We start from the raw sequence: 19,643 nt of genomic DNA on the forward strand, positions 1-19,643 counted from the left end.
CTTATAAATTCTACAACCCTCCCGGACCAGCCCTCACCCCCATATTCATTGTAGGATTTTGTTTTCTTTGTTGCTTTCGTGTTGGGTCCTGGATCCCCCTGAAACTTGTCAATGGTCACATTTCTAAGTAACCTGTAAAAGAGTCAGTGCAAGTTTGATGGCCCAACAGCTTGTGTGAAGCCGACAGAGAGTTAATGCAGAAATAACTCCAGTTAACTGGGTCAAAGTATAATTTGAAAAATTAAGGACAGTTTGGCTCTTTGCAAGAATAAGAGTCGGATGTTTGCTGAGCATTGCTTGCTTGTGTTTACTCCTGCAGTCCCAACAAATGCCTTGAACCACCCTTTCCCCAAAAATAAAAAAATTAAAAAGATAAAGAGAAATTGAATGGTAGGGAGACCTGGGAAGGGAACTCTTCTCGGTTCATATTTCTGCACAGAATACAAAGGCAAGACTTCAGGATCTTGTAAATCAAAAGTGAATATTTATAAAGCGATTCATTTTCTGATGTTCTCCATCACCGCCTGGGAGGCCACACAGATGACAGTTATGCCAAAAGAGATTAATTGCTCTCTAGTCACCAACTTTTCTATTTGCTCATAACATTAGCTGGGACCCAAGAAAAGCAAAAAATTCTAAGGGCCGTTTTCTTGCCAGCTTGAGTTATGAAGCAATGCTACTGTTCACCAAATCGCCCAACCATTGTACAAGAAAAACAACCCTGTTGATTCTTGCATGGGGAGACCCAAAAGCCATGGTTTTAAAAATACCCCCTGAGATCTATATATGATTGTGATAAATTGGACTTCAGCAGTTTAAAAGCTCTCTCTTTTGGAAACCTGGGGTATAAGCTTATAAAAGTAGACTCAGGAAGAACCTCTCACTAAGGTGGGAAACTACATTTAACTGTTCATGCAATTGTCTTGCTTCAGGGGAACCTGGTAGCTCTCAGGGTACAGAGATATTCTGAGGGATTGAAATTGGACCATAAACTCTCGGAGAGGACTAAGACTTCAGAATCCAGGATGTTGGAAACTAGGAACAGTGTCTTAAGAGAATTTGATTCTTTTATAAGGAGCTGGGAAAAGGTAGAGAAAGAAGGCAGATGGGCCACTGCAAATCCTGCACGATAGCATAAATTATTCTCTATGATCAGTTTATTTCAGTTACATATGCATAATTTGAAACAATGGATGTTAAATGATGCTGGCAGCTTCCTAGCATTTAAAGTTGGAGCTGTGGCATCTACTTCAGAACCCAAAGAGATTCAGTGCTCCAAAATGAGCATCTTGCATTCCTTCAAATTCTTCATGCCCGATATTTAAATTGGACTTTCTGAAAAGATCATTGAGTTTAGTTCCTAGTCAGGGTTAACCCCAGATTGAGTGTTGTGTTTCTTGACTATTTAAATATTTTCCAATCTCCTATTGGAAGAATTTTGCAAACTCTGAAGTCCATGGAAATGACTCGTGACTGAGTATGAGCTACAGCAAACTTTCTGTGCTCCAAGGCTCAAAAGGCTTAAGATTTCTACCCCTTAGACTGGAAATGCCAATCTCATATTTTAAAGAATTGCAGTTCTTTTAATGGTCTTTAGCACGGTAGTACAAGGTGAATAAATGACCTGTTTTAGGTTGGTCTAACTTCTCTTAAAATGGGCCATTTTAAATTTCCATTTTACAGTGGACTTTATGGGTAGGAATATGTCTGAACCATTCTAAGCAATAAAACTTTTCAGGTGTTGAATTGCATCCATTTGCTTGTTACATCTCTCTTCCAATGTAAGTAGCCAAACAGAAGATCCTTATGGATCTCATAGAGGACACTGGAGAAATATTGATCAATTTGTAATTGATCCCTAAAGTATTAATGATAACAGTAGTCTTGAAGCTTAGATTAATTAACTTCTATTTCAGAAATTGCCTGAGTCTCATGCCTATTATTTTTACCTTGCTTGCCAAAATAGCCCTTTTGCAAACTCCAGTTTCTTTTTTCTCTCAAAAAAAAAATCTCTTGAGAAATCAACTTTAATTCCCTTCGAAAGAAGGATTTCAAAATTTATTTTTTTATTTTCCTATGACTTGCTTGTAAAAAATTAGGTTCAGTGTTGGATAGTGATGCATGCTCATTCATTTGAATTTTCTCTTACATCTTTGCAAGTCCAGAGAGGAAGTCCTTTTTCTTATGCAGGCAAACAATGCTTGCACTCATGTAAATTCTCCAGCACTTCTTTTCTAGCAAGCTAGACCCCTAAGCATCAGTGATCCCTATCCGTTACAAGAGATCTGTTTTAAGTCTTTTTTTCTGCTTCTTTCCAACAGCTTGAGTACACTGCTCCTTGAAGATTCTGAGTTACATTTTGCAGTAACTCAAATGAGAAAAAAGTGGAAAATGGGAGGCATGAAATACATCTTTTCCTTCCTGTTGTTCTCTCTTTTCCTAGAAGGAAGCAAAGCAGAACAAGTAAAACGTAAGTGTCTTGAGTTTAAAAATAATATACTTTCTTATAATTTCTTTGCAAATGTGGCTATATTCTGTAGGGACTGTGATTTAACCCAAATGTGGCCATTCTGCTATTCTATAAGAATAAAGTGAATGTTACTGGTTTATTCATGAGTTGATAATGAGGATTTTGAATAAGGCTAACTAAGTTTGGTGCTGTTTTTCTGATTATTATATAGTTTTCATTTCATAGAACACATGACACATTAGCCTATTTCCCCTTACCTTTTCTAAACTGTACAAATCCCATTCCATTTTACGTAACTCTAGAAATATCTGACAGATGAGCTGGATTTTTTCCCAAATTTTAGATACTGAAGCAAAGGTTTTCAGTTTATGAAAAAGAATAACACAGAAAAGAAAAAAGAAAGAAAAGAAAAAGTAAAGCAGGCTCTCCCTGTTTCCTTGTGCTGAAAAACGGGGAAGGAAGAAACCTTCACATGAACTGGATTCAGATGAAAAATCCTTTGAGGAAATTGAGATTCCAGGGACCGTTAGTAAATTGGATGCCATTTATTGAAAGGAACGTCCCTGCAAAGCCAGGGAATATTTCTAGAAAGTCAGCGATCCGTGTGATGGGCTAACACATTGGAGAAAGCAGAGAGTTGCAGGAGAGGGTGATAATTAACCCTCCTTACCACCACATTTGGGAGATTTATGAGGAACCATTGACATTTCTGTTCTTGTTAGGTGCTTCGTGCTGCCTTTGTATAGTATGGGCTTTACCTTCATCAGGCCAAGTGCAGCAACCTCTGAGGTGGCTGCTTGCTCTATATTTGAAGGAAAAACCATAGCTCTAGTTCCCCTTTATGGCTGCATCAGAAAGAAGCACAAAGTGGAATTGGTCCAAGAGGGGCATTCTCTGCTCCACTGAACTTATTCATGAGAAGAAGCTATGAAAATATTCTTGGTAGGAGCTGCAGCACAGCAGCATCTGAAGCCCATCACTTAAACATTTATCTCCTTTATCAGCATAAGTTAAATATATCAGGCAGAAGGCTTGCTGACAGGGAGGATGGTGCCAAGTTTATTCCATTGTTAAATGCATTTCTGTCCCACTGTGATTTTCATAGTAAACTTAATCTTCTTCCCAGGAGAAATAGTGATTTTGGTTAGGCTTTTAAGCATGAGTGCTCTGTAGTGCTATCTAGTAAGCTTGGGACACCAAAAGAAGTTTATCAGGGCATGATCTCAATAAGGAAACTTGGATCCATGCCCCTCTCTCCTTGTATTCCTTAAACTACCTCCTCCAGATTCTGCTTGAACATAGTCCATCTTCAGAGCCTTCCTCTTCCAAAAGTTCTTCTTAATTTAAGTGGATGTGATAGAAATATTGTAGATTTATTCGTAGCTCAACTTATAATCATCAGGAATTAAACATCCCTCCTCTCTTAGAAAGAAACTTCCATTATGGCCTATTACTGATAGCTTCCTGGAGAAAGCATGGACCTCTAATTAGACCATCTCTTCTGTGAGGCCTTCGATATTTAAGAAGTATTGAAGAACATAGTTCATGAAACTTAAAGCTTTGTTGAAAAACCAAAGAGAGATGTAATTTTAAAAATACTTATGCACCCAAATTAGTATTTTCTAATGTTTCATAGTGCCTATGAATTTGTCCCCAGCCATTTTAATATCCAGGTGGCATAAAAGCAATTGTGTAACATATGGCCTAAAGCACCCAGTTCTGGTCTGATATTTCAGGATTATAGTCATAAGATGAGTCCAAGTTCATTCCCTCAGTGAGCCTCATTCTGTGTGGCTGCATCCAAGCTGACTATCTCAAAGATGTACAAAGTTATCTCTACTAAAGAGGAAACCTCAAAGTGTGTGTTCCATTAAGTTGACTTAAAACACACATACACACAGACACATACACACACACACACACACACACACACACACAGTATGTATGCAGAGACAATGCACTTCTAATGATGAGAAGTTAGAAACAAAAATGTCAATCCATAGGGGATTGGTTACGTAAATGATCAAAGTAATATAATATCATACTACCATTTGAAAGGACTGCTTAATGAAAATTTGGTGGTTCTAGAAAATGTATATATTAACTTATTTTTAGATTTCTTAAATTATAATTAACATATGCTTATTATTTAAAACAAAATGAAAATATCTAACTGCATAAAGAACATGTACCCCTTAACTCCCATTTCATTCTCCAAAAGTAAACATAATTAGTAATTTGCTATATGCACTTCAAAACTTTTCTTTGTGTTCAGAAACCATACACACATGTCTATATGGTTTTTTCTTTCACAGAAATTGGAGCTTATACACATTTTCCTGTAACATGCTTTTACTCAACAATATGAGTAGGATATCCTTTGATATCATAACATTGCAATATAACAGTGCCATATACTTTCTAATGTTTTTATAGCTTCCAATTGTGTATGTGTACAATGATTTTTTTAGCCAGTCTCTATTTGTAGATATTAAGGTTGATTCCATTTTTCCCATTATAAATGCAAGGCATTAGTGAACATCTTAGACACTAATGAAAGTATTTGTGAGAAATTTGTAGACAAAGTGCATGCTCAGTTTTTAAAAAATATTTATTTGTAGATGAACACACAGTATCTTTATTTATTTTTTTGTGGTACTGAGGATTGAACCCAGTGCCTCATAAATATGAGGCAAGCACTTTACCACTGAACTACAGCCCCAACCTCAAAATGTTCAGTTTTAATCTTGGTAAATACTGCCAAACTTCTCCTCAAATAAGTTGTATTAATTTACAATCTCACCATCTGTCTATGGGATTCCATTTATAATAACTTTGGAGAGTATTAATCTTTGTACTTAGAGGACTGTTTAATATGAGAAATCATATTTTAGTTTTGCTTTGATTTTTCTATTACTGTAGCATCTTTTCAACAATATTTTAGTTCAATTAAATTTCTTCAGTGAATTACCTGTTTTTTTTTAATTTGGGCTGCATATCTTATTTATGTATAAAAGCTTATTTATTAACCTTTTGTTATTTCAAATTTTGTCACTAGCCTTTTATATAACATATATTATTTTTCTCATTCTGTCATTTGCTTTAAACTTTGTATAAGTTGTATTTTTCATATTGAAGTTTTAAAATTTTATGTATTCAGATATATCATTCATTTCCTGTATGGCTGCTGGAATTCTTATTCCTAAGGTTTTTCCCACCTATAGTCTTATATTTTCTTCTGCTGCTGCCAAAATTTAGAGGTTTATCCATATTTTTCTATTCCATTTGAAATTTATATTCATGCATGGTATGCAATAGGGAACTATTTTTTTAATCTCGGAATGCTAAGATTATGAATGTTATTTTTGTTCTTCTTTGTGCTGCTTCTATCTATTCCAAAGTTTCCACAGTTGGCAAGTATGGCTTTTTCATCAGGGAAAAGTCTTTTAAAGTAAAAGAATATCACATTTCTCATGTTTTTACTGTCCAGTTCTGGAGAAGGGTAGTTGGTATGGGAGTTGATGAAGGTCAAGCAGGTTTATTTTTTAAATTTAAAAAGTAACTGGGAAAACGAGAAATAAACCTTTATATCTCTCTTTGTGGTCTCATTCCATTTTACCCAAGGAACCCAAAATATTTTCTGGAGCTGGTTTGAATATAAGCTTGTAAGTCAAGGAAGGGATTCTGTCATCTGTTTGCTCTCCTATTTGGGGCATCATGGTGGAATGTAGGTGGAATACTCTTATGGTGAAAGATGCTCTCTCAATTGAACGGAGAAATATGACAAGGGCTGGAAAAAATGCTTTATTTGAGGAAAGGTCTTTGACAAGAAATGGGGAAGGTTTGTGCTGCCACTTGCTGTTAGCTAATTAGCCACAGTTACAGTTGTTTTCATAAGAGAGAAGACAGGCTTCCCAGACCAGGAAATACTGATAATGCACTTCAATGGATGAATGAGCCATTTGTTGCTTATGTAAAAGTTTGTTACTGTCCACCCCCCAGCAAGGTTTGAGGTCTTTAGCCAGGGAAAGATCTTTCTGTAACTCCATTATGTTCTGTTGTTAAAGTTGTAGTCAATGAGGCCAGGAAGTTCTTTTGAAGTTCAAAGGAGCGTAACATTCACAGCATAATATTCATGCAAATATGGGACAAATGGGCTGAAGAGTTCATCCCGTTTGGCAGATCTAACTTAGGTAATGAACTATTGATCAAAGTGAGGTTGAAAATTGAATTATTAAAAATATTCTATTATGTATTTCTAATGGGCCAGCCTGTGCCAAGTCTGGCAAAGACTTAGAGAGAAATTGTTCACATATCTATTTCATGGAGTCTATCCCTGCTTTATAAGGTGAGTTGATTGGATCTTCAAGGGACCTGGTTCTCATTCATTTTTTTCCTTAAGAGAAAAAAGTTTCTAACATTCGTATTTGGCTTAAAGTGGGCCTCTGGACTTCTCACGAAAGGAAGGCCAGGAAAAGATTGAAGAGAAGGAAGAAGATACTTAGAAAGCTTGAGATATGTGAAGTACCATCTTCAGAGGCCACCAGACCTCTCTGTCTCTATTGTGAAAGCCGGCCAGAAAGGCATGGGTTTTCCAGGTTCTTCTTGGACATTTAAGGTGATTATTGGATAATAATAAGAAGCAAGCAAAAAAGTAGACCTAGTCACATCTTAGAAGTTTAAGTAGTTGGAAGTAGAAGAAAGGAATTATATTTTAAAATAGATAGTTTCATGTTTTTTAAAGTAAATTCTTAATTATTATTTTATTTTGGGAGACTACAATGTGGCTTGGCATGGAGGTTCTGAAGTTAGCCTAGATTCAGCTCCCAGCTCCATGACTGTCTTATGTACCTTGGGAATGTTACTTATCCACTCCAGCAATAGTTTTCTTACCAGAGCACAGGGGAAACAATAGCATAGTGATTATCATCATGGTAATTTGAAGAATAAATGAAATTGTGTATACCAAGTGCTTTTGCACAGTGCCTGGTCGTATTAAGCTTTTTTTTTTTTTTAAAAAAACCATTTTTTTTAGATGTTAGTGAACCTTTATTTTATTTATTTATTTTTATGTGGTGCTGAGGATTGAACCCAGGGCCTCACACATACTAGGCATGCTCTCTACCACTGAGCTACAACCTCAGCCCTCATAGTTAGCTTTTTAAAAACTACCTTTTTAGTTGCTGGTGGACTTTTCTTTATTCAGATTTATATGCAGTGCTGAGAATCACACTCACTGCCTTACACATGTGAGGCAAGTGCTCTACCACTGAGCCACAACCCATCCTTCATAGTAGCTTTTAATAAATGGTAGCTATTAGAGCAATTCTCCAACAAGCCAAATGATATTATACCCTTAATTTTAAGATGGATATTTGAAACCAAATGAGGTAAAATGACCATACAGGTACAAAGAGCAAGTCCTAGCCAGAGTCAGGAACCAAAATCCATGTCTCTAAATTCAGTGTTCTGTTTACTACACCAATTTGCCTCTAGCAGTTCTTTGAGGAAGCCAATTCATTCTGTTGAATAGAAGCCCAGTCTCTTACACATGGTAGCTACTTAATACATTAGAGATGATCCAAGTGAATGAATAAAGAACTTTGTAACAGGAATTCCTAAGAGAGGCAGTATAATATTTGGGAGTTAAAAGACTGGGACTAGGACTGAAAATATTCAGGAACCTAAGGAATCTAAGCCAAAGGAAAGTTGTGAGGAAGGTTAAAAATATGTGCCTTTATGTCCATACTTCTTAGATTTCCTTGCCTTCTCAGTAGGATTGGAATGTCCCTGTAGTTTAGTGGAAAGAGGACTGCACTTGAAGTCAAGAGACCTGATTTTTTGGTCAGTCCTGTGATGCTTGCTGTGTGGTATTGGTTGAGTCATTTGTGTCCTTTGAAGTAAAAATTCTTTACTTATAAACTGAGAATTCTTGCTTCCTGGACAGAGAACTAAGGGACAACAAAATAGGGGATAGGGAGGTGGGGCAAGGGAAACCAAAGCCCTGGTTTTGGGTACTTGAAGTAAACTACCTGGACTTTATATATTGTCACAGAGTCATTGCAAAATAATTCTATTCCTTTAAGATTTATAGCCTGGGGCTGGGGCTGTGGCTCAGTGGTAGAGTGCTTGCCTAGCATGTGTGAGGTTCTGGGTTCGATCTTGGAACCACATAAAAATAAAATAAAGGTACTGTATCCACCTACAACTTAAAAAGTTAAAAACAAGATTTATAGCCTGGTTGTTTCAAAAAAGGTTATATATAGTTTAGAGATGAAACTCTAGGTGGAAAATAATGATTTTAAAGATGAAATAAAATAGAGGTCATCTGAAGAAAGCAGAAAGAATAGATGTATTTAGCATGTGGTTTAGTAGATTATAGCATTTGCACTGTAAATTTGGCTTATTCCTCCTGAAAAGATAAAAATAGAAATTTCAGGCTTGTTGGAAAACTTGCAGATTCAGTTACAGACTATTCCCACCTCTCATCTACCACTCGGATTGATTATGAGATGTTTGAATAAAGCACATTCTGGGTGGTACAAGAAAATCATCCTTAATCCTGGCTTCTTAGACGAGAGAAGAATTATCTATTTTGTATTTATTTATTAACCCTCTGTGAAAGTAAGAATACAAACATTAAATTATAACTTAATAAACAGCTTTCCACAAGCAGTAAGGGAATGCAGTACAGGTTCTTTACCTTTGAGTGACCTTAGTTAATTGAAAGATACAACATAGTATTCTTAAACACATGGATGTTCAATATGCTTACTAGACTGAATTGTCAACTACCCTACAAGATGCCCTAAGTAACCTTTACATCAACATAATATCTTTTATGATTTTAAAATAAATGCTCATTGTTAAACATGCAGAAAATACATAAAACTATAAGGAAAACAAAAATCAGCAGTAATCTCAACCACAGTTATTTGTGTGTGTTCTTTTTTCTAAGTTCAGCTATATATACATATCATTTTACAAAAATGAAGCACAATCTTGTAACCAGTTTAGATCAGGGTTTATTATGTCTATTCACAATTGGAGTCTTAAAATGCACTGATGGTGAAGAAATAGTGGAAATTGGGTGGTTTACATTTGCATGGGATGTAAATTTGATTCTGTTGTAAAAAGTTTAAGAGTCCAACTTGTTTTCTTGACCAAAGAAAAAGAAACTATTCATGACAAAATGGAAAGCGTCCTTTAACTGAAGCTTGTGAAGCTGAGGTGCAGACAGAAAGAATAATTGGTTTTGTCTTTGAATAGGAGCTTGTATTTTTGCCCAAAATCCTAGGCCATAAGACATGGAAGAGATTATCTCTGCTAGAAAAATATACTCAGGTCAGGTTACATCAGCCAAGTAACATTTCTATGAAAGGATCTCCCCATGTCCTTATAAGAAAAATTAACGAGAATACTATCAACTATCAGTTAGCTATACTAATCAGAGATAGAAGTTCACAATGAATTGGAATTTCATGGAAAATCTCCAGTTTTTATTTTAGCCAATGGTGTTACCTTGCTTGACTGTCAAACCTCTTGAATTATAAACCCCTTTCTTTTCATTGTTTGCCCACCTGTTAGCAAAAAACTGAAATAGCCACAAGACGAATAATAGGAGGCCCATACTGTGAATAGGACACTCAACATATATGTCCAGTGGAAAATATATATATAAAAATATGGGGCAAATGATCCAGTGAATAGGAATAAGATAGTTAATTCCAGGATAAGGGAATCAGCTGTATTTACAGAATGAAGAATTTGGCTTCTTTCTGGCTTCCCCTTTTCACTGGTTTCCTCAGCCTAGAAATGAAGTCTTAAAGTCCTGAGGGAATTTGATAGTCTTCAACTTTAGAAACTCTATGCCAGAGAAATTAGAAAAAAATTATGCAATTACTATATATTGCCCTTCATACAATTCTGATAAACAACAGAAGAAAAGTATTTATGCCTTTAGTTTTCTTCACTGCTCTAGAAACTTTTTTTTAATATTCACTTTTTTTAGTTGTAGTTGGACACAATACCTTTATTTTATTTGTTTTTATTTTTAAGTGGTGCTGAGGATTGAACCCAGGGCTTTGCACATGCTAGGCGAGCACTCTACCACTGAGCCTCAACCCAGCAATCTTTTTAAAAAATAAATAATTAAAGAAGAAATTTATTCCCTGGTTGAGGTGGGAGGATGACAAGTTCAAAGCCAGCCTCAGCAATTTAGTGAGGCCCAAAGCAACTGACCGAGACTTTGTGTCAAAATAAAAATAAAAAGGGCTGGAGATGTGGCTCAGTGGTTAAGCGCCCCTGGGTTCAACCCTTGGAAAAAAGAAGAAAATTTGTTTACTTGTATCTATTCATATAATGAACAGCAAAGATCCATCTCTCCTTCTCCATTGACCATATGTGTTATAATAGAATAAATATTATTGTAATACTGACATGATGGTGTGTCTACAGTAATAGCTCTTATCAAAAACAGTTCATGGAATGTTTTCTTGCTTTTGGATTGGTGATGGGGTTATTGACCTTTTGATCTAATCTTGGGAGATGGGAAATAATGATTGGGCGAAACATTGATGGTAAATGACTCATCCCTTTTGCTATTTACTTTTTGGAATTTTTGTTCTTCTTAACAGGGGCCACTAAAATAGCAGGGATTTCCATTTCTAATTAAATGCCAGCTGAACCGTTTGAAAAATAATTATGATGAGGCAGGTTGAAGGTCCATTTCACATATTAGTTGGAATTCCTTTGGGATCAAATTCTACTCTCAGAGAACCATTATTTAATAGAAAGTCATGCATTCTCCAGCTGGTATCTCTCAGGTATTGGCAAGTAATCACATCACTTTTTTTCCCTCGTGTCTCCTAAAAGTTGATGAGATATCTTTGCTTCAATAAAATCATCTCATTTGTGTAACTGATCCAAGGTGACATACTGGAACTTTAGGTGTGGTTGATTATACTATATAACTCACTAAATTCTCTGCTAAGTGGAGCCAAACAAATTTTAAAAGGTCAAACTTAAAAGCATGTGCTGAAATTGACTTTATCATAATTTTTGAAAATTGATAATATCTAGTGTGTTCATAGAGAAATCAGTAAATTTATACTAACCACTCCATTTTAAACAGCCATGCAAAACCAGGTTTTGAAGATTATGGTGTTTACATGTGTCATCTGCTTGAAAAGATATTATTGTCAGTAATTGCAGAAGCATTGTTTAATAGCACCAATGATGTGTACATGTGAGGCACTGGGTTCGATCCTCAGCACCACATAAGAATAAGTAAATAAAATACAGATGTTTTGTCAAGCTAAAATTAAAAAAGATTTTGTAAAAAAAAAAAAGACCAATGTACTTGATGAAGAACCACTATGTTTGTATTAGGATCAGGTTACTATCAGCATTTAGTGTTTGAGAAAGATATTTAAATCCTTAAGAAGCATAGTTTAGGGGCTAGGGTTGTGGCTCAGTGGTAGAGTGCTTGCCTGGCATGTGTGAGGCCCTGGGTTTGAGCCTCAGCACCACATAAAGATAAATAAAAATATTGTGTTTATCTATAACTAAAAATATTTTTAAGAAAAAAACATAGTTTAGAAGGTACTGGTATAATATGATGAATAAATTCCATGTAACACATGAGGAAAATGCTATTTGTTTTAAAAAGAATGAAAATGAACTTTTAGCTGGGGATGATTTTGTCTTCTCAACAAGATTTCAAACCCCTTGAGAGCATGAGCATACACTTTATGTTTTGTCACTGACATAGATACAAAAAAATGCAAAATAATGTCTTTACTCTCTATACCATTTGATGTAGTCTGAGTATGACTTGCCTTCACTACAAACAACACCAGTTCTTTGAAAGGTGATCAAAGTTATATGTCAAAAGTGAAGTGTAAGGATGTTTGAGGAAAGATGAGACAAGAATGTGTGGAAACCCTTCTCAAGTTCTAAAAATGTGTGACCTGTACCTTACCAACTACATAGTAGAAGACACACAATTATATAATGGCCATAATCATTGATTCTAAAGCCAGACTACTTAGGCTTGAATGCCATTTCCATAGTTGACTCATCATGTCAACTTGGGCAAGTTTCCACATCTCTCTGTGCCTCTGATTCCTCATTTGTAAAATTGAGATAATGGGACCAACATTGTAGGATTATTGTGAGAATTTAGTGAATTAATATATGTAAAGCCCTTAGAAAAGAGCCTGGCTCCTAGAAAGTACTTCACAAATATTAGGTGTTTTTTGCTTATTATGATCATCATTTTCTTCTTTTTTTTTAAAGAGAGAGAGAGAGAGTCTTTTTTTTTTTTTTTTTGGTAGATGGACACAACACAATGCCTTTTATTTTTTTTAATGTGGTGCTGAGAATCAAACCCAAGCCCTGCCCATGCTAGGCAAGTACTGTACTGCTGAACCACAATCCCAGCCCCATGATCATTATTTTCATTGAGGTCTATTTTCTAGGAACTAATCATTTATCTCCTGGTTTTTGAGCCAAACTTGGAGAAGGAAAATTTATATCATTCAGTTTTCACACTTTGTCTAACAATATTCCTTATAGACTGAATTTGAGGGAAAGTGCACATATTAGTTGAAATTAGCTGTTTGGGTTATCCCTGTTTTTCATGAATAATGGTGTACTCAGACATATTAAAGTGATTTATTTAATATTCAGTGAAATAATCTGTTTTAAAAATATTTCAGAGAAGAGCAACCTGCTTACATGTAATGAAGAATACCCTTCTTTTGGCATCAGTATATACTGTCTTTTGGGAATCAGCCTTTCCTACATGTTAGAATCTTTAACAAGTTGAATGAGAGTTTTAAAAATGTACAAATGCACATGGAATCCACATTTTATAGCTTATTTTATTTTAATGATTGCTTAGTCTTCCAGAAGTATGTATCTTCTATTATCAAATTTCTTCAAGAAAGGGGTACATCATCCAATCATGAAAATCATATAGCTGATAGCAAAGCTCATCGAATTTCATATTTTAAATAGGTAGATCTGATTTCAACCTGAGTGTGGTACATATATGATTGCACAAATGGTGTGACTCTGCATCATGTACAAGCAGAGAAATGGAAATTTGTGCTCTATTTGTGTACAATGAAATGAAATGCCTTCTGCTGTCATGTATAACTAATTAGAAAAAATTAAAAATTTAAAAATGCTAAAAAAATAAAAAATAAAATACATTATTGAGAAAGAATTAAAAAAAGTATTAGTGATTCCAGACTCATGAAATTATTACTATTTATGCTAGCCTAATAATGCCATTTGAAGGAACCACCTTCATGGATTTGTTTCCAAGTATACTTAGATTTTTTCTGAAATGTCAAAATAAGTTGTATATGTGAAATGCAAATAACTTCAGTATTTTTTAATGAGACATTAAATTTATTGATAGACTGTTACTCTCCTCTCTCTGATATGTCAAAGGTAGGGAAAGATGCCACATTTAGACATTAGTCTTGGGAATATCCTGACCATCACTCATCAGTTCAAGATGCTGAGATTGTTAAAATATTTAAACTATTTCTTACTCTTACTAGAATATTGTGGAGCAGAAGTCTAGTTTGTGTCTATACAAGAAAGTTATATTTCTCAGATTTGGCTGAAAAACACAGAATTTCTGCCTAAAAAGAGTTCTTTAGTTTTCTATGTTCTTTTAATTAATTAATGAGCTTGAGCACATACTCTTAGGAAATATAGATTAACATAAAATGTTAATATAACAAAATAGTAATATGTTATGTTAATAACATAAAATGGTAATATAAAAGGTAGAATAAAATATTTTACTAAAATGAATATATATTCATCCTTGCTAATAAAAAATATTTGTTCCATCCATTTTCCACATGAAATTGTCAAAAGTTTTTTTTGTTTTGTTTTTTGTTTTTTGTGTTTTTTTGGTACCAGGGATTGAACTCAGGGGCACTCAATCACTGAGGCACATCCCCAGCCCTATTTTGTGTTTATTTAGAGACAGGGTTTCACAGAGTTGCTTAGCACCTTGCTATTTCTGAGGCTGACTTTGAACTCACAATCCTCTCAGCCTCCCAGGCCACTGGGATTACAGGCGTGTGCCACCATGCCTGGATGTCAAAAGTTTTAAGCACTGAAAAATATCTACCTTTGTCCACTGTTAATAGGAAGGGAAATTAGCATAGCTTTTCTGGAAGACAGTTTTGCAATGTAGATTGTGAATTTGAAAGCATCCAAAATCTTTAACTTAAGAAATCTGCTTCTGGGCTGGGGATGTGGCTCAAACAGTAGCACGCTCCCCTGGCATGCGTGCGGCCCGGGTTCGATCCTCAGCACCACATACAAAGATGTTGTGTCTGCCTAAAAAATAAATAAAATTCTCTCTTCTCCCTCCCTCCCCCCCCCTCTCTCTCTCTTTAAAAAAATTTAAAAAAATCTGCTTCTAAGAATTTTTTATTAAGAATAGCATTGTACTCAAAGGTCGATATACAAGGATGTATACACTATGAAGGTGCAATAATCACAACTATGTGGTAATGGCAAAAGAATAGACATAGGTCAATGGAACAGAATTGGGGAGCTGATAAATATACATACACATCATCAACTAATCTTCAACCAAAGAGTGAAAAAATGCAATGGAGCAAGGACAGTCTTTTCAATAGATGTTTCTGGGCCAATTATATGTCTGCATCAAAAAATAAATACATGGCATAAAGATAGGAAAAGAAGAACTTAAATTATCGCTATTTGTGGATGACATGATCCTATACCTAGCAGACCCAAAAAGTTCTACAAAGAAACTACTAGAGCTAATAAATGAATTCAGCAAAGTGGCAGGATATAAAATCAACACACATAAATCAAAGGCATTCCTGTATATCAGCTACAAATCTTCTGAAATGAAAATGAGGACAACCACCCCATTTACAATATCCTGAAAAAAAAAATACTTGGGAATCAACCTAACAGAAAAGGTGAAAGATTTATACAATGAAAACTACAGAACCCTAAAGAGAGAAATAGAAGAAGATCTTAGAAGATGGAAAAATACATCCTGTTCATGGATAGGCAGAACTAACATCATCAAAATGGTGATATTACCAAAAGTTCTCTATAGGTTTAATGCAATGCCAATCAAAATCCCAAAGGCATTTCTTATAGAAATAGATAAAGCAATCATGAAATTCATCTGGAAAAATAAAAGACCCAGAATAGCAAAAGCATTTCTAAGCAGGAAGAGTGAAATAGGCGGTATAGCGTTACCAGACTTTAAACTATACTACAGAGCAATAGTAATAAAAACAGCATGGTACTGGTACCAAAACAGGCGGGTGGAGCAATGGTACAGAATAGAGGACACGGAGACCAATCCACAAAACTACAACAATCTTATATTTGATAAAGGTGCTAAAAGCATGCAATGGAGAAAAGATAGCATCTTCAACAAATGGTGCTGGGAAAACTGGAAATCCATATGCAACAAAATGAATCTGAATCCCTTTCTCTCACCATGCACAAAAGTTAACTCAAAATGGATCAAGGAGCTTGATATTAAAACAGAGACTCTGCAACTAATAGAAGAAAAAATTGGCTCTAATCTACATATTGTGGGGTCGGGCTCCAAATTTCTTAATAGGACACCCATAGCACAAGAGTTAAAAACAAGAATCAATCAACAAATGGGACTTACTCAAACTAAAAAGTTTTTTCTCAGCAAGAGAAACAATAAGAGAGGTAAATAGGGAGCCTACATCCTGGGAACAATTTTTTACTCCTCACACTTCAGATAGAGCCCTAATATCCAGAGTATACAAAGAACTCAAAAAATTAAACAATAAGAAAACAAACAACCCAATCAACAAATGGGCCAAGGACCTGAACAGATTTGGAGGACATACAATCAATCAACAAGTACATGAAAAAATGCTCACCATCTCTAGCAGTCAGAGAAATGCAAATCAAAACCACCCTGAGATACCATCTCACTCTAGTAAGATTGGCAGCCATTATGAAATCAAACAATAACAAGTACTGGAGAGGATGTGGGGAAAAGGGTACACTTGTACATTGCTGGTGGAACTGCAAATTGGTGCGGCCAATTTGGAAAGCAGTATGGAGATTCCTGGGAAAGCTGGGAATGGAAACACCATTTGACCCAGCTATTCCCCTTCTTGGACTATTCCCTAAAGATCTTAAAAGAGTGTACTATAGGGATACTGCTACAATGATGTTCATAGCAGCACAATTCACAATAGCTAGACTGTGGAACCAATCTAGATGCCCTTCAATAGATGAATGGATAAAAAATGTGGCATTTATACACAATGGAGTATTACTCAGCATTAAAAATGACAAAATCATGGCATTTGCAGGGAAATGGATGGCATTAGAGCAGATTATGCTAAGTGAAGCTAGCCAATCCCTAAAAAACAAATGCCAAATGTCATCTTTGATATAAGGAGAGCAACTAAGAACAGAGCAGGCAGGAAGAGCATGAGAAGAAGATTAACATTAAACAGGGATGAGAGGTGGGAGGGAAAGGGAGAGAAAAGGGAAATTGCATGGAAATGGAAGGAGCCCCTCATTGTTATACAAAATTACATATAAGAGGAAGTGAGGGGAAAGGGAAAAAAACATGGGAGAGAAATGAATTACAGTAGATGGGGTAGAGAGAGAAGATGGGAGGGGACAGGAGGGGGGATAGTAGAGGATAGGAAAGGTAGCAGAATACAACAGTTACTAATATGGCAGTATGTAAAAAAGTGGATGTGTAACCGATGTGATTCTGCAATCTGTATACGGGGGAAAAATGGGAGTTCATAATCCACTTGAATCAAATGTATGAAATATGATATGTCAATAGCTTTGTAATGTTTTGAACAATAATAAAAAAATAAAAATTAAAAAAATAAAGTTGGTTCAATATAAATAAATAAATAAATACATAGAATTAGACATAAAACTTGCACCCTGGGCATGTGTTTTGGCTCAGTGGTGGAGTGCATGCCTAGCATGTGTGAGGCACTAGTTTCGATCCCCAGTACCACATAAAAATAAACATATAAAAGAAAGATTTAAAAAACCCTTATACCCTTCACAAAAATTTCAAAATGGATCAAAGATCTAAATGTAAAATACACAGCAGCAAATCTCCTAGGAAGATAATATAGGAGAAAATGTAATTGGGTTTGGCAATGGATTTTTAGATATAACATCACATGCACAATTCATAAAAGAAAGAATAGATAAACTAAAATTTATTATAATTAAAATTTTCTGCTCTGTAAAAGACATTATCAAGAGAATTAAAAGACAAGTCACAGACTGGAAGAAAATGTTTGCAAATGACATCTGATAAAAAAGACTCTTACTCAAAAAATATATTAAATAACCTCTTAAAACTCAATAATAAAACCAAAAAACCCATTTATTTAAAAAAGGCCAAAGTCCTTAAAAGACTCTATACAAAAGAAGATATATAGTTGACAAATAAGTATTGAAAAGAATGTTCTACACCATGTTCATGTTATCAGGGAAATACAGATTAAAATGACATACTACTACCTACCTATTAAGAATGGCCAAAATCCAAAATACTAACACAATCAAATGCTGTTAAAGATGTGGAGTAACAGGAACTCACACTTATTGTTGATGGGAATGCCAAATGGTCCAGTCACTTTGGTTGACATTTTGGCGGTTTCTTACAAAACTAAACATACACTTAACACACTACCTAGTAATAAGAGTTCCTGGTATTTACCGAAAGGAATTGAAAACTTGTATCTATACAAAACCTGTACACATATGTTTATAGCAGTTATTCATAATTGCCAAAACTTGGATGTAACCAAGATGTCCTTCAGTGAGTGAATGGATAAATAAACTGGCAAATCCAGGCAGTGGAATATTATTCAGTGCAAAAAGAAATGAACTATTTAAGCCATAAAAAACACACGGGAAATGTAAATGTATATAACTGAGTAAAAGAAGCCAATCTAAAAGTGCTAAATACTGTATGATTCTCCCTATATGACAGTCTAGAAGATGTTCAACTATGGCAATGGTAAAGTATTCAGTGGTTGCCAGGGTTTGGGGAAAGAATGAGTGCATAGACAAAGAAAAAAGGATGGTGAAATTTAGGGTGGTGGAATTACTTTGCATGATATTGTAACGATGAATACATGTCATTATATATTTATTCAAAACCAATAGAATGTGCAATAGCCAGAGTAAACTGCAATATAAACTATAGACTCTTGGTGATAGTTATGTGTCAATGTAGATTCATCAATAGAAACATATTTATTGGCATTGAACCCATGATTGCTTCACCACTGAGCTATATCCTCAGTCCTTTTTGTTTTATTTTGAGACAGGGTCTTGCTAAGTTGTCCAGGCCTCTAAATTGTGATCCTTCTGCAGTAACCTCCCCAACTTCTGGGACTAGAGGCATGTTCTGATCTTCCTTTTTTATGTAGATCCAAGTTTCTGAAATATGTCATTTTATTCTTTATGAATAATTTCTGCTGACATTTCTTGCAAAACATATATTTTTTGCACTTTGAACATGATATACATAGGTGTAGATTTTTTTTCCATATGTATTCTAGTTGGTGTTTGTAAAGCTTCCTAGATCTGTGCTTTGGTGTCTGTCACTAATTTTGGAAAACTACCAGACATTTTTGCTTCAAATATTCTTTTGTTCCTTTCCTTTGTTTCTTTCTCTTCTGGTATCCCTGTTACATATCTGTAAAAGTTTTGTTATTTTCTTTCAGTTTGGGGATGGTCTGTTCCTTTTTTCCATTTTATTTTAGTTTTTGAGCTTTCTGTTGGCATTTCTTTAATGTTCCAATCATTTCTTCCCATTTTCCAGTCTGTAATGATCCTGTCGAAGGCATTGTTTATTTTTTATTACAATATCTTTAATTTCTCCAATTTCCTTTTGATTCTTTCTTAGAATTTTCAACTGTTTTCATTACTCTCATATTATTGCATATTATACACTTTTCTACTAAAATCCTTGTCATGTTAATTCTAATTATTTTTAAAGATTTTTTTTTTGCAGTAGCGGGGATTGAATGTAAACATAACTATTTTAAATTCCTGGCTTGATCATTTCAAAATATCTGCTATATCTGAATTTGGTTCTGGTACT

At 34.9% G+C, this 19,643-nt stretch overlaps 1 protein-coding gene across 4 annotated transcripts in view; it reads left to right on the forward strand.

Annotated features, from left to right (window-relative positions):
* Chrdl1 (chordin like 1) overlaps nucleotides 1–19,643 on the forward strand; it is a 112,317-nt gene that overhangs the window by 1,645 nt on the left and 91,029 nt on the right. For all 4 annotated transcript variants that reach the window (XM_013357738.4, XM_005323355.5, XM_005323354.5 and 1 more), the window contains exon 2: nucleotides 2,322–2,470. In XM_013357738.4, coding sequence (XP_013213192.1) covers nucleotides 2,322–2,470 — 149 coding nt within the window. The remainder of the gene's footprint in view (nucleotides 1–2,321; nucleotides 2,471–19,643) is intronic.

Source organism: Ictidomys tridecemlineatus, chromosome X (assembly GCF_052094955.1).
Source record: "Ictidomys tridecemlineatus isolate mIctTri1 chromosome X, mIctTri1.hap1, whole genome shotgun sequence".
Classification (NCBI taxonomy): domain Eukaryota; kingdom Metazoa; phylum Chordata; class Mammalia; order Rodentia; family Sciuridae; genus Ictidomys; species Ictidomys tridecemlineatus.